Genomic DNA, 13,694 nt, shown 5'->3' on the forward strand with positions numbered 1-13,694 from the left:
GCTCCTTGGACCTTGGGGCCTGCTCTCCGCAACCTGCTCTAACAAGCCCCTGACAGCCTCTGTGCACTATCAGACACAGTATGAGTGGGAAGAGTATTATTTTAAGACGGTGATGTGGGCCTCGTAGACTATTACACAGGTAAGTAATTAAAATGAGACAAATGCCTGTCTCCCACTGACATGCAAAGAAGCTGGAGCCAGGGGAGATGGAGTTGACCCGAGAGCACTCACGAGTACATGCACTGGGCATGTGTACATTTCACTCGGCAGGTGAAAATCTGTCCAAGTTCAAATTTGGTGCCGTCAGGAACAGCGGAGCACCTCTAGCCTCCCTCTGGCGCTCTGTGCTACAGCTCCTTTGGGAAACATACCAAAATAACATCTATTTTCTTCTTCACTGTCAGTGAGTAAATGGTGACATTTCTTTCTAAGGAAACTGGAAAAATTTAAATGAGGGACCATTTTATTCAGCTTGACACCCCAGTTATTTTAGTTTATAAGAATTAGACAGACATATGGAATGTTTGAGATACAACCAAGGTTATCAATAAATCACAGTTTAAGAGTTCTGCTGCTTTTCCCATGTCTAAGTTCCCAGAGTCAGCATGGAAGCTGCGGTCAAGTGGAAATAGCCACCCATTCAACGGTGGGGCGGTGACCTTTCGGATAGGCAGATGGCCAGAGACATTAAGAGCTTTAAAAATATCTAAGTCATTGGGATAAATTATTTCACTAATAAGAATCTATTCTGAAAAAGTAACTAGAAAGCCAAAGATTTCCAAAGAAAATATTTCAATGAAACTTTTGAATATGATAGTGACCACTAGAGAACAAACGCAATGTCCAACACCAAGAGAATGGTTAAATAATGATACACACAATAGAGTCACAGAGAGTCATTATAAGCATGCTTTTCAGGTCTAATAACATGGGAAAATATTCCAGTTATAATATTATGTGAAGAAAACAGGAGAATACAAAGTTGTATATGCAGTATGATTTAAGTCACATTAAAATAACCCCTTGTATAGGAAAAAAAGGCAAAATGGAAATGCACTAAAACATAAACACTGTTTATCTCTGGGTGATGAGATAGTGGATGAGTTTGTTTTTCTGTTTCTAGGTGATAGTGTAATAAGTGAGTTAGTAATTACTTTTTGTTTTCCTAGCATCAACAAAACAGGACAATACCTAGTGCTTTAGAAATTGTCGCCCACGGAAGATCCAAGAACAAAGATTCCAAAAGAAATGACTCTAGTCTAATACAGAAATGCTCGGAAAGGATGCTCAAACAGAACTTGCCTTCTCCACCCGCCCTCAGATCGGGATGGCAATAGAACCACCCCAAGAACAGTGTGGAAATCCCAGAACAGAGGGGTCGTGGACCTCACCCCGGGGTGGGAGAGGAAAGGGGGCACACAGATGGCGTGGGAAAATAGCACAGCGTGGGGAGCAGTCCCCTGAGTAGCAGGTGGCAGCAGGGAAGTCATGGGCCATGACTGCAGAGGGTGCATAGGCAGATGGGCGTGAGGCAGCTTTATGAAGTCCCCCACACTGTGGGGGGGCACATTAGCTACATTTTCTCAAGTTTAAGGAAAGAGTGGCACTTAGGTGAGAGAAGGCCTGTAGTCTAGAAAGGGTCCCACAGCTGAGATAAGGGGACTCCTGACTGGGGATGCAGGAGGACTTTTTCCTATGGACTGGATGGGGCAAGCAGCTCCTGAGCTCATGGGTGGACATGCCAGGTGGCCGTGACTAAGGACAGATGAGACAGATGATGCCAGCACAGGTCCGCAGGCTGACTAAGAAAAAGAATGCCCCTTTCTGCCTTTGTCTAGACTGGTATTTGTGTAAGTCACCCCCTCCCCACTTCAGGCTTGCTTTTAACCCCCGAGGGGAGGAGAAGCATGAGGAGCAAACCATCCTCGGCGGGACTGGGCTGCAACCCAAGTGTCTGGGAAAACAGGTTGCATGGAAGCGATGAAATTTTCACAAGAGAGGGCTCAGAGTCAGAAACCCAGTTGTGTGGTGGAAACTAGCTATATTTCATATACCCGAGCTTATTAAATATGAAATATTCACTCACTGCATATATTTTTGTGACTTTCAGATTTTTCACTAATGACCACAGTGTGTATTTAAAAGATTAAAAAAAAAAAAAAAAAGAAATGCATCCACAAAAACTTGCTCATGAGTCAAGACCCTGAAGAAAATGGGGCAAAGGCTGAGGGAAAGGCGCCCCTGGTTCTGGGACTCATCTTGGACAGAGCTCGTTTTGTATCTCTAAGAGCCAGGATCTCCCTCCCAAGAGAACCTGGAATCCTGACCACACCTCGGAACTTCTGCCATTGAGATTCTGTGTTCAAGTAGGAGCAGCTGGGAGTCGATGTGACACCAGTCCTTCTAGCTGCTTCCTGTGCCTCACCACACCCCCGTCTCCCTCCCTCCCCCAGCAAATCAATATTAGTAAGCTCCCCTGTAGAAGGCCCTTTCTATTTTTTAAACCAGGTTTTGTTCTCTGAAGCAATAGCAAACAACAGAACAAATCCACCCCCACACAACGATGACCTCTTAATGTTTGAGGAACATCTTGGTCTGCATGTTAGGGCTTCCTTTTTTCTGGCTAAACCAGGACAGGTCCTCACATGATATTTTCCAAGCCTCTTGCTACCCTGCTCACCTCCTTGGAAGTTACACCTGGGATTGTTCAGGGCCACTTAAAATGAAACCAACAGTGTGGCCCTGTGCTCTGGCCAGAAAGACTTATGCTAACTCTGCTAAGGCTTCGAAGGATGTTTAGGAGGCAAGTTCTTAGCGGCTCCTCGGGTGTCTCAGCCTGCAGTGGGAGACAAACCCAGAGGTTGCCAAATGAGTGGCTGCTAGCCCGGGGCTCCCTTCTGCTGCACTTATGCACTTGCTAGAGGCTAGAACTGCAGGCAGCACAGGGCCACTGGTGCCAATGACACCCAGGAGACCCAGGTCAGTGCTGTCACCTACAGGGCCCTGGCAGGGGGGTCTGGAGATAAGAGCATGAGGGAGCACAAAACTCCATATTGCTGGCCATGGCCTTCCCCGGCTCAGCTGCAGGAATCCCCTCTTCTCACCCTCATTTCCCACTTTAGGCAGAAATATCTCCCTTCTTTCCTCTTAAGGATCTTACCTGATTATCTTGGCATGTCCATAGCCCTCCCTTCCCACTCTAGATCATCTGTACATCGGTGGGCCTTGTCCTTCAGGATCCCTCTTAGAGGAGATAACACTTCCTGACATTAGAGGATTTTATCAAATTGCTACTCATCCTCCCTTTCCCCTCACAGACCCCAAGGTGTGCTCCCTCTGCTGTCAAACCCAGGCTCCAGGCTGGCTGTGCCAGCCGGCCTCGCCTCCATGCACACCTCATCCCCTCGGCCTCCTCTCTTTGCTGCTGTTACCATGTTCCAAGCTGACTTTGTAGCATTGCCCCCACATGCCGCCACCACCCCATTCCCAGAGACATTGATTTGGCAGATTTCTTGGGGGCCAGCAATGTCCTAACTTGTTTGTTTTTCCAGGGCTGATGTTTGCAGGAATTTTCTTGGAAACACAACAGAAATCATCTCACGTTCTTATGCAATTTTCCCATGAGGCTTAGACAGATAAATAAAGCCCTGGCCCCTCCACTGGTCTACCTTCCCCAGCAGAGCACCTGAGTTTCTCCTGAAGCCTCCAGCACTTGCCCATCTTCAGGGCCTCTCTGGAGCAGCCATGAAGTCCCTCGTCCTGGTCTTTTGTCTTGCTCAGCTCTGGGGCTGCCACTCTGCCCCGCCTGCCATAGGTCCGGCTTATAGGGAACTGAACTGTGATGACCCAGAAACAGAGCAAGCAGCCCTGGTGGCCGTGGACTACATCAATAAGCACCTTAGTCGGGGCTACAAGCACACCTTGAACCAGATTGACAAAGTGAAAGTGTGGCCTCGGGTAAGTGAACCTGCCGCGTATGAGCTGAAATAACCTGTTTGTGGAACTTAACTGTGTGTCTCAGAAGATCACATCTCCCAGCACAGAAGAATCTGCAGAGGGGTAACTCTGATTTCTTCCTGAGAGTGAGGGAGGGGACAGGTGCAGGGCAAGAGAGAATACCTCCTGTTCTGTAGTCACGGGTCTCCTGGGAAGTGCTGGAGGTTGGGGAGATTTGTAGGAGGAGAAAAAAATATTTTAAAAAACAAAGGTAGAAAGTGCGGCTTGCTAGAAAAACCAGGGTGCAAAAGACTGAATTCTAGTTGCCAAATTATCACTAACTGAAAAGCACTTATCTTTCTTTGCTTCTGTTATCTCTGGATGAAGACTGAGAGTGAATGGAACTAGCAGTTGACAACTTACCTACTATATGCCAGGCCCTTTCACATGTATTATCTGCTCAACTCCCCCCACCCCCCAGTTCTGTGTGGCAGGTATTGTCCTTGTCTTATATAAGACAAAACCAAGGAGCTGACAAATTAGGGCTCTTTACCCCCTCCCCTGAGATCATATAATTAGTACACATTGGTATGTGATTCAATTTCAGAACTGTGTTCTTTCCTCTACACAAGCTGCTTTCCAGATCCCACATTCCAGAGAGGTCTTGGTGTGAACAAGATTTACTTCTTCACATGCTAGACAAGAAACCACTGCAGTCAGTGACAATAAAGATCAAGCTAGAAAAGATGCCTTGGGGATTAGTTGAGAGGTCTGGAGAGGTAGGGGAAAAGGCATCTGTCGACTCTTTTGAAGTTAGATTGTATATCTGATGAGTACAATCCTTCTGTGGGCAAGAACCAGTGTCAGTAGGTTGAACTATAGTTGGTTGAACCATATGAAATTGCCATTTTTGTATATTAAAAGCAGGCAAATGTTGACATTTTAAGGGTTCAACCCAATACAAAGGTAAGAAAAGACAAAGTTAGTACCCACAAGAGGTTAGAATCTGGAAGGGATAATAGGGTAAGCAACAAGATGTCCAAACTGACTAACATCTGATTCCCTAATGGGACAAAATATCTAAAATCAGGATCATCCCAGATGAATTTTAGGAGCTCCGCTACCATACTGAAGTACAGAGGAAACACTGATCAATTCAGGGGGAATAACACACAATGTGCAGATACAAGGAAAAGGTAATGAACAGACATTGTGGTTTTCACTAAAGGTGGAGCTTGAGAATTACTTTCCTTGAGGACCCCAGGAGTGCATGGCTCCTGTTCCCTGCAGCTCTGAGTGTTTTCAAGAAGTTAACTTGGGCACATCTGCACATCATAAAACACAGCTTTCTCCTGGAAAGGAGATTCCAAGGCTTCGGGTACTAGTGAGTATGGCAGAACAGAAATAAGAGGCAAGAAGTACTGGGGTGAGATTATTTTAAAAGGCATACTCGTACTTTCTTGATTTTTTAGGCCTAAAAGAAAGGATATAGAAACAGGTGAACGGGCAAGAACAATTCCATGGAGTTATACAAGCTCTCCTATCACTACCTCCCCCACTGCTCCTTCTGGTCTATGATAGTGACTTACTGCTTTCTCTGTTCAAGGGGCTCCTCTTCCTCTCACCACCAGCAGGGGGCAGTAGAGGGCAGCAACTTTGCATCAGGCATTTATTTACAAGCCAAAGACAAAAGCCAAGGACTTTTCCTTTAGGAAGGAAAAGGAAATGAGGAAGGAAGGAAAGCAGATGATGAGAGGGAAGGCAAAAATAAGTAGACGGAGGGATGGTGAAGATAGAGTAGAGACAGTAAGATATTATCCTACAGAACCTTACTTTGCTGCTTAACTGAGAAAAATCCAAAGCTGACTTTTTCAAAGCAGGCTTGAAGGGAGAAATTTTAAAAATTAATTGTCAGCACTCATTTTTAGCTTCCAAATAGAGCTCTGAGTGATGACTGTCCCAACTCGTGCCCCCTTCTTGGTAAACACCCTTGAGCACCTGCCCAGATAACAGAGGAGGACCAGGAAGCCCTTTTGTGGTCCCACCCACAGGGCAGGGCAGAGCTGGGTGGAGCTGCAGACTAGTAGAAATGACTTCCTTCTCTTCTCCAACAGGGGGTGGGTTCAAGCCCAGTGAGGGCTCACACTTTGGCCTGATCATCAGAAACAGGGCAATACACTGCTCACTTCTTCGTTCTGTGTCTCCACAGAGGCCCATGGGAGAGGTGTTTGAGATGGAAATAGACACGCTGGAAACCACCTGCCACGCACTGGACCCCACCCCCGTGGTCAACTGCTCTGTGCGGCAGCTGACGCAGCACGTGAGTGGAACACTTAGGGTGGCTGCAGGTAGTGGCCCAGCCAGTTCCACCTGGTTCTGCATAAAGCAGGCCCATGTATCCAGCTGCCCAACCTGCCCTCAAGACTAGCCAGTGTGCAGTTGCTAAAACTGCCATTTGAAGCCACATTTCCTGGGACCGATTTTTGCAACAGTTCAGCTTTCTTGTTGTAGCCCTCTCAGTAATCAGAGAGTGTAATGTGTCAATATCACCCAGGGAAGGTGATTTTTTGAGGCTTGCCTTTGACAACCATGCCTGAGGGACCCACCCCTCCCCGGGTGAGAAGTGAAAGCCAGCCCTCCTCCAAGGCCCTCACTGTGGGTTTATTTCTCTAGGCTGTGGAAGGAGACTGTGATTTCCGTGTGCTGAAACAGGACGGCCAGTTTCACGTGTTGTTTGCAAAATGTGATTCCAGTCCAGGTAGAGATGATCCTTCTTATTTTGACCTTGTAGAGAGAACAAGTAAGGAGCCTGCATTGTTACCAACGTGAATAGTTCTGGTCACTGATGGCGAGGAAAAGACGCCAAATTTCATGGGTTCTGGGATTGTAGAACTGTTTTAGGGAGCTGTTCTTATTGGAGGTGAAAATTGCCCCCGGATGAGAGGGGCTCCTACAGAAATGTCAGCATGACAGGAACCACTTGAAGGTTTAATAAGAAGCAGAGAAAACGCCTAAAACCATTTGGATCAAGTCCTAGCCCTTTCCACGCAAGCAGAGCCGGGGTGAATGCCGCGGAGAATTACAACCCTGACGCGTTTCTTCTCTCTCTGCCTAGACTCGGCGGAGGACGTGCTAAAGGTGTGCCCAGACTGCCCCCTGCTGGCTCCGCTTAACAGCACCAAGGTGGTGCACGCTGCAGAGGCCGCACTACGCACTTTCAATGCTCATAGTAATGGCTCCTACTTTCAGCTTGTGGACGTTTCCCGGGCTCAACTTGTGGTAAGACTGAGACCTTTTGACAAATTGGGCAGTTTGGTGGCACTTCAGGGATGCCAGTGGTGAAGGAGCAGTGAGAGACAGAGCAGGTGTAGGGGCAGCAACGGGAAGGCAAGGAGGATAGTGGGAAAAAAGGAAGAAAGTCCTGAAAGGTATGAGGACCCTGAGTGTCATGTGGACCCAAAGAACTCTCAGTGCGTCCTCCATGCTGAGCCACTCGAACATGAGACGGCCAGATGCTGTCTGTCCCCAGTTCTCAGTTCTAGTTAACACCAGGGCTCTCTGTTCAGTGGGTGGAAGTTCCCACATTATACACAAGCACTCACTGGAAATTCATGCATCTCCACATCTTTATCATCTGTCACCACTACCATCTGCAGCACTTCCATAACTGATACTTATAAAGGCATGGGCTTAACTCACACAGACAGGCATATGATGGCAGGATCCTAAAATGCCTTCTACATCACTGAAGAAAATCTAATTATACTGTAGGTAGTTTAGCACATTTGAATGCAACAGAGTCCTAATATTTTTAAAAACTGATATTCTGGACATTAGCCATGGAATACTTGGACATGCACTGTTTGGCGGTAATTCTATTAACCAGAAAATGTACATCTCAGGGCACCCTCACCCTCAGACGATATCAAATAACAGGTGTTTTATAAGAAATATAAGAAAGAAAAGCATGAGTATCTTCCATATGTTCATTTCTATTTTCCATTTGATCCTGCTCGCTACAATTGGGAGAGGTGTTAATTGATCTCTTTACTTTCCTGCTCCACCTTGGAGTAACCTGAACTTTGGGTCTCAAAGTGCAGTCCCAATAGGAAAGGCTGGGGTGGAGGAGGTCAGTGTAAGGTTGGCCTCTGGGCTCCTGCTTCCTATTTGAAAACTCACTCTGCCCTGAGTGATGGGCAGTGGATACCTGCACCTCTTTCAGGGGAGATCCACCCCCGAATTCTGTATACAGCACTTCAGAACATGAGGCTACAAAAACCACCTTATACAAGCGATCGGGCCATCATTTCTAGGTACTCACTGGGGTGTGTGCCAGGGCTCTCCCTGAGGTGTGCAATGATGTGGCCCTTCCCTCCAGCCTCTCCTTCCCTGCCTTTTTCATGCCAAGTTGTGTTGCTTCATGAGCATTTTCATTTATTCTCATCAGCCTCTTCCAGTTTCAACCTACGTGGAGTTTGCAGTGGCTGCCACTGACTGTGTTGCTAAAGAGGTCACAGACCCAGCCAAGTGTAACTTGCTGGCGGAACAGGTGAGCGGGCCAGGCCCTGAGAATGGCAAAGCTGGTCATAGGACAGAGCTTCCTTAGAGCAAGCCAGTATCTCTGGGCTGTGGAAAGGAGGTCACAATGCAAGATACCCGCTCCCTGTGGGGCTGGGTCATCCCAGGCCTTCCTCTGGGGTGCCAACTCCTCCCTTTAAGAGCTGTCACCAAATCATCTCACCTGCTGGAGGTCCCTGGCGTTGGGAAAAAACAGAGACTGTTTCTAACTAAGCCAAGTCCTGCCCAGTTACTGGGACTGAGAAGTGTAGATTTTCTAGATATACCTCTGATATGAAATCATAAGGTCTACTTCTAAGAATTTAGTCTAAAGAGAACATCAGAGATGTTTGACAGAAATATATCTATATACATATGAAACTAATACAAAATAATATTGAATATAAACTGTAACTGAAAAATAAAAATTTTTAAATAAATAAAAATAAAATTGTTTCATAATTTAAAAAAATATATATATAAAGATAATTTGTCATAGATACAAAATGACCCTCAAAAGATCTGAATGACTAACAGAGGAGAATCACTGAATAAAGTAATGGCACATCAGTAAATAGAAAATTATACAGACACTAAAAATTATGTTTTCAAGGAATAATGATGTAAGAACATGCTCTCATATTATAGTAAGTGAAAAACAGAATACAAAATGTAAGTCGCAATGATCCCAATTTTTAAATTATATTTAAGCAGTATTTTGAAATAAGAAAGAAATACATAGATGTTAATGGAAGCTCTCCTGAGTTACCACCATTTGGGGGATGCTGGATGATTTCTCCCACTTCCAAAGCATTTCTCTATTTTTCACATTGTATTATTATTATTATTATTATTATCCTCACCCGAGGACACTTTTGCATTTATCTTCAGATAATGGGAGGGAGAGAGGGGGGAAGAGAGAGAGCAAAACATCGATGTGAGAGAGACACATCGACTGGCGGCCACCCACACGACCCCAACCAGGGCCAGAGACAAACTGCAACTGAGATACGTCCCCTTAGTGGGAACTGAACCCGGGGACTCTAGTCCACAGGCCAACGCTCTAACTGTTGAGCCAAACCGGCCAGGGCTGTATTTTCCACATTCTATATAGAATTATATTTTATATATCTTCTGTAAGCAGAAACTACAAACTTTAGGAAAACTTTTTTAAAAAGAAATTAAGAATTCAAGGTTTACTTAATTTTGCCCTTTGACATGTTGTTGTATCAGTGAAACTGGGAGAGAAACCAAATAACTCCTGTCTTTCTGTGGCAGCAATATGGCTTCTGTAAGGCGACACTCACTGAGAAGGTCGGTGGGGAAGATGTTGCAGTGACCTGTGCAGTGTTTCAAACACAGGTAACGAAGTCATGGGTACACCTGTCCTCATCTTCAGAGTACAATGATCCCTTGACATATATGCAGTATTAGTAATTATAGGGCATTTGCTGCCCTGTCCCTCTGAGCCCTACAATGATAAGTAGCAGTGGGGTATGTGGAACCATCAACAAATGGAAGGGTATTTCAGCCATTCCTTCCCTGCCCATGAACTGCTACCTACAGGGTAGAACCATCCTAGTGGGTATATGACAAGGACACCTTTATATTTGTGGGGTTGGAGTTGGGGTTGGGGGTGGTTTTCTTAGTTGCAGAGACCAGGTGGCCAGATCTGCCCAGCGGCTCCCAGTGGCTGCAGGTGTAGATGACGAAGAGGGTGACACTGCTCACGAAAGTTAGCCATCACATGGGGAGCCTTTGCTCATGGGACATGTGCCAGTTCACAATCCCCAAGACAATTGGTGAGAAAGAGCTACCATAAGCCGGTTACCCTTCCTGCAGCTCTGATGACAACTCTTTCCACCAAGTTCTTTTGTTCTTTTTTAACCGATTCCTTGCAAATAGAAATTATTACTATGAGAGAATTGGGTGGGGTTCCACCCAGAACCTTGGGGGGTCTTGGCCGGGAAGAGAAAAATACCTAACTAACCTAAGGAAATGGTTTTCTCTCCAGCCCGTGTTACCACAACCTCAACCAGACACCAATGCACCTACCCCTGTGGGGGCCTCAGTTGTGCCTGCTCCTCCTCCAGCACCTATGGTGGTGGGACCCTTGGTGGTGGCAGCTCCCCAGCCAGTCTTGCCAGTGCACCGGGCACACTATGACCTTCGCCACACCTTCACAGGTGCAGCCTCAGTGGAGTCCGCCTCAGGAGAAGCATTCCAAGTGGGGAAAGCACCCAAGGTGGTGCAGCCTGGAGTGGTTGCTGCTGTCAGTCCAGTGGCCCCCCCTTGCCCAGGGAGAATCAGACACTTCAAGATCTAGAGGAAGGTCGGAGATGAGAAATATTGGTAGAGAGAACATAGTCGCCATTTTGTCCAAGTCTGAGTAGGGGTGGGACCTTGACTGCTATCAAAGCAAGTGCTTTTTGTGGTCTAGATTAATATCAAGTCTTAAATCACAACGTCTCTTCATTCTTCAGAAAACAGAAGCAGAGGGAATGATGGTTATGTTGATGAAAGGCGTAAGGCCAGCATCTTGATGGTCATTGTTTTGATCCTAAGCCGCCACCATTATGTTCTCTGCCTTCTTTGACCTCACAGAAACCATTGGAACTGTGACTTTGAGAGGTGCTCTTGTCAAGCTTATATCTGCTTGTTAATAAAAGTGTCTGAAGGACCTTCCTTAATAAAGAAGGTTCTAAGCAGAAATGTGGTCATGATTATTGCCTACTTCCTCCAAGCTCATGTGTATGCCCTGTCTTCCCAACAGCTAGCCCACAGGTGTCCCTAAGCAAAATCAAAGTGAAAATAGAGACAAAAAAGAACAAAAATCTACACTATTGCCCTGGCCGGTTTGGCTCAGCGGTTAGAGCGTCGGCCTGCGGTCCTGAGAGACCCGGGTTCGGTTCCCGCTAAGGGCGCGTACCTCGGTTGCAGTTTGTCCCCGGCCCTGGTCAGTTGTGCGGGTGGCAGCCACTTGATGTGTTCCTTTCACGTCGATGTTTCTCTCTCTCTCTCTGTTCCTCTCTCTCCCTCCCACTCTACCTGAACAAAAAATGGAAAAATGTCCTCGGGTGAGGATAAAAAAATAAAAAAAATCTACACTATTACTATACACAGAAAAAAATGAGACTAGAATCTGCTCAAAACCCATAGGATAGGCCCATTTCCTTATGATAGGCCCATTTCATTTCATAAAAGTAAAAAATATTGCTAAAAGAGGACCAAGTGTCTTAACTTTGTGCAGACCAACCATTGTTTTCCCCAGTACCCAGGTAATTCACATAGGAACCTCACTTTAATTTATTATTTATGTTTAAAGTAACGTCTGAGCCCTGGCCAGTTTTGCTCAGGGGTTAGAGCATCGGCCTGCAGACCAAAGAGTCACAGGTTCAATTCTACTCAAGGGCACATACCCTGCAGTTTGGTGCCTGGCCCTGGTTGGGGTTGTGTGGGAGTCAACCAGTCAATGTGTGTCTCTCACATCAGTGTTTGTATCTCTCTCTCTCCCTCCTCCCTCCCACTCTATCTGAATATAGATGAAAAAGTATCCTCAGGTGAGGATTAAAAAAATAATAAAGTAACTATTGATTGTACTGTATACACTTTATGTTATGATGATTAGAGGAGGGCTACCTAGACAGGTAAATTTAGTGGACATTTATAGACACTGTTAAAGTGCTCAGATGATGTAAATGAATAAACAATTTTTATTATAGAATGGTGCCTAGACTATTTCAATTTTTGTCTGCTAACATTAGGTTGTCAGGGCCCTTTCATATGGAATTTTAAAGGGACAGGACTAACAACCAGTCAGTGGCTTCACTTGAACCAAGAAGACTGAATCAAGCACTGACCCTCACCTTATCAAAACCTGGAGGTTTTGTTGATGTTCCAGTACTGAGAAGGAATGGCCAGGAAGGTAGGAAAACCAGTAGGTATCTCAGAAGCCAAAGAAGAAGAGGATGGTATGGTCAGCTGAGCTAAATGCTGCAGAAAGAGCCATGAGAATGAGGACTGAGAAAAGGCCATGTTGACCTACTTGGAGGTCATGGTAAGCACTGGCAAATGCAGTTTTACTAGAAGGGTGGATGTAAAAGCCTGGGTGCAGAGGGTTGACTGGTGGTATGTCTGTGATGAGGAAATGGAGGGGCACATGTATTCTCTTTCAAGTAGTTTGATGGTGACGTGTGGGAGAAATAAGATGTAATTTAAAAAGATAACTGGGTGGAGAGAAGACTTTTTTTTTCAAAAAAGAGTTTTGAGCCTATTTAGGGCAAAAGATAGAAAGAGATGAAGAAGAAAAAAGGAGAGGCTGGGACAGGGTGCCAGGGGAGATGTTTAGTGGAGAACTGGAAATGAGAAGATTTGAGCAACTCTGCTAAGGCCTCTAGTGCTTCCTTGAGGGAGCTTTCAAGATCCTGAAGAGTCACATTTCATCCAGCGCTAAAAGAGACTCACCTTCTGTCCACCCCTGTGCATGCAGGTGTAGCTGTGAGAGAGCACACAGAGTATTAGTCACAATGTTTTCCATGATAGATGGGTGAGTGATAGATACCCAACCCGAAGTAGCTTAAGTAAAGAGTGGGATACTACCACTTTGTTACTGAGAGTTCAAGTGGATGAGTCCTAAGGCACGCTAGATCCAGAGATTCAAAATGTCATATCTTCCCTTCCTTTCTTTTCCCTTTTCTTCCCTTTCTTTCTTTTCCCTTTTCTTCCCTTTCTTTCTTTTCCCTTTTCTTCCTTTCCTTCCCTTTTCTTCCTTCCCTTCCCTTCCCTTCCCTTTTCTCCCTTCCCTTCCCTTTTCTCCCTTCCCTTCCCTTCCCTTCCCTTCCCTTCCCTTCCCTTCCCTTCCCTTCCCTTCCCTTCCCTTCCCTTCCCTTCCCTTCCCTTCCCTTCCCTTCCCTTCCCTTCCCTTCCCTCCCCTCCCCTCCCCTACCCTTCTCCTTCCCCTTCCCTTCCCTTCCCCTTCCCTTCCCCTTCCCCTTCCCTTTCCCCTTCCCTCCGCCTCCTTCAGCAATGCCTGCTTTTAGTCTTAGCCAGGATAGCCATTGGCAGTCTCATACCTACATAAGCATTGGTGCCTAAGCCTGAAGAAAGAAAGAAGGGTCAGTCAAGAAGAGCCAGGGAAGGAGCTATTTCAGGGGAATAGCATGCTTGAAGGCCTAGAGGCAAGAAATCGGTCGATGCAGCCA

At 46.0% G+C, this 13,694-nt stretch overlaps 1 protein-coding gene across 1 annotated transcript; it reads left to right on the forward strand.

The window, feature by feature from the left end:
- Window positions 1-3,744: 3,744 nt before the first annotated feature.
- Window positions 3,745-10,819, forward strand: AHSG (alpha 2-HS glycoprotein). The gene is made up of 7 exons (XM_036243505.1): window positions 3,745-3,957; window positions 6,146-6,256; window positions 6,610-6,694; window positions 7,052-7,215; window positions 8,384-8,485; window positions 9,772-9,855; window positions 10,508-10,819. The coding sequence occupies exons 1-7, from the start codon at window positions 3,745-3,747 to the stop codon at window positions 10,817-10,819; spliced, it is 1,071 nt and encodes a 356-aa protein (XP_036099398.1).
- Window positions 10,820-13,694: the final 2,875 nt, after the last annotated feature.

This window comes from Molossus molossus, unplaced genomic scaffold (genome assembly GCF_014108415.1).
Source record: "Molossus molossus isolate mMolMol1 unplaced genomic scaffold, mMolMol1.p scaffold_m16_p_5, whole genome shotgun sequence".
Lineage (NCBI taxonomy): Eukaryota > Metazoa > Chordata > Mammalia > Chiroptera > Molossidae > Molossus > Molossus molossus.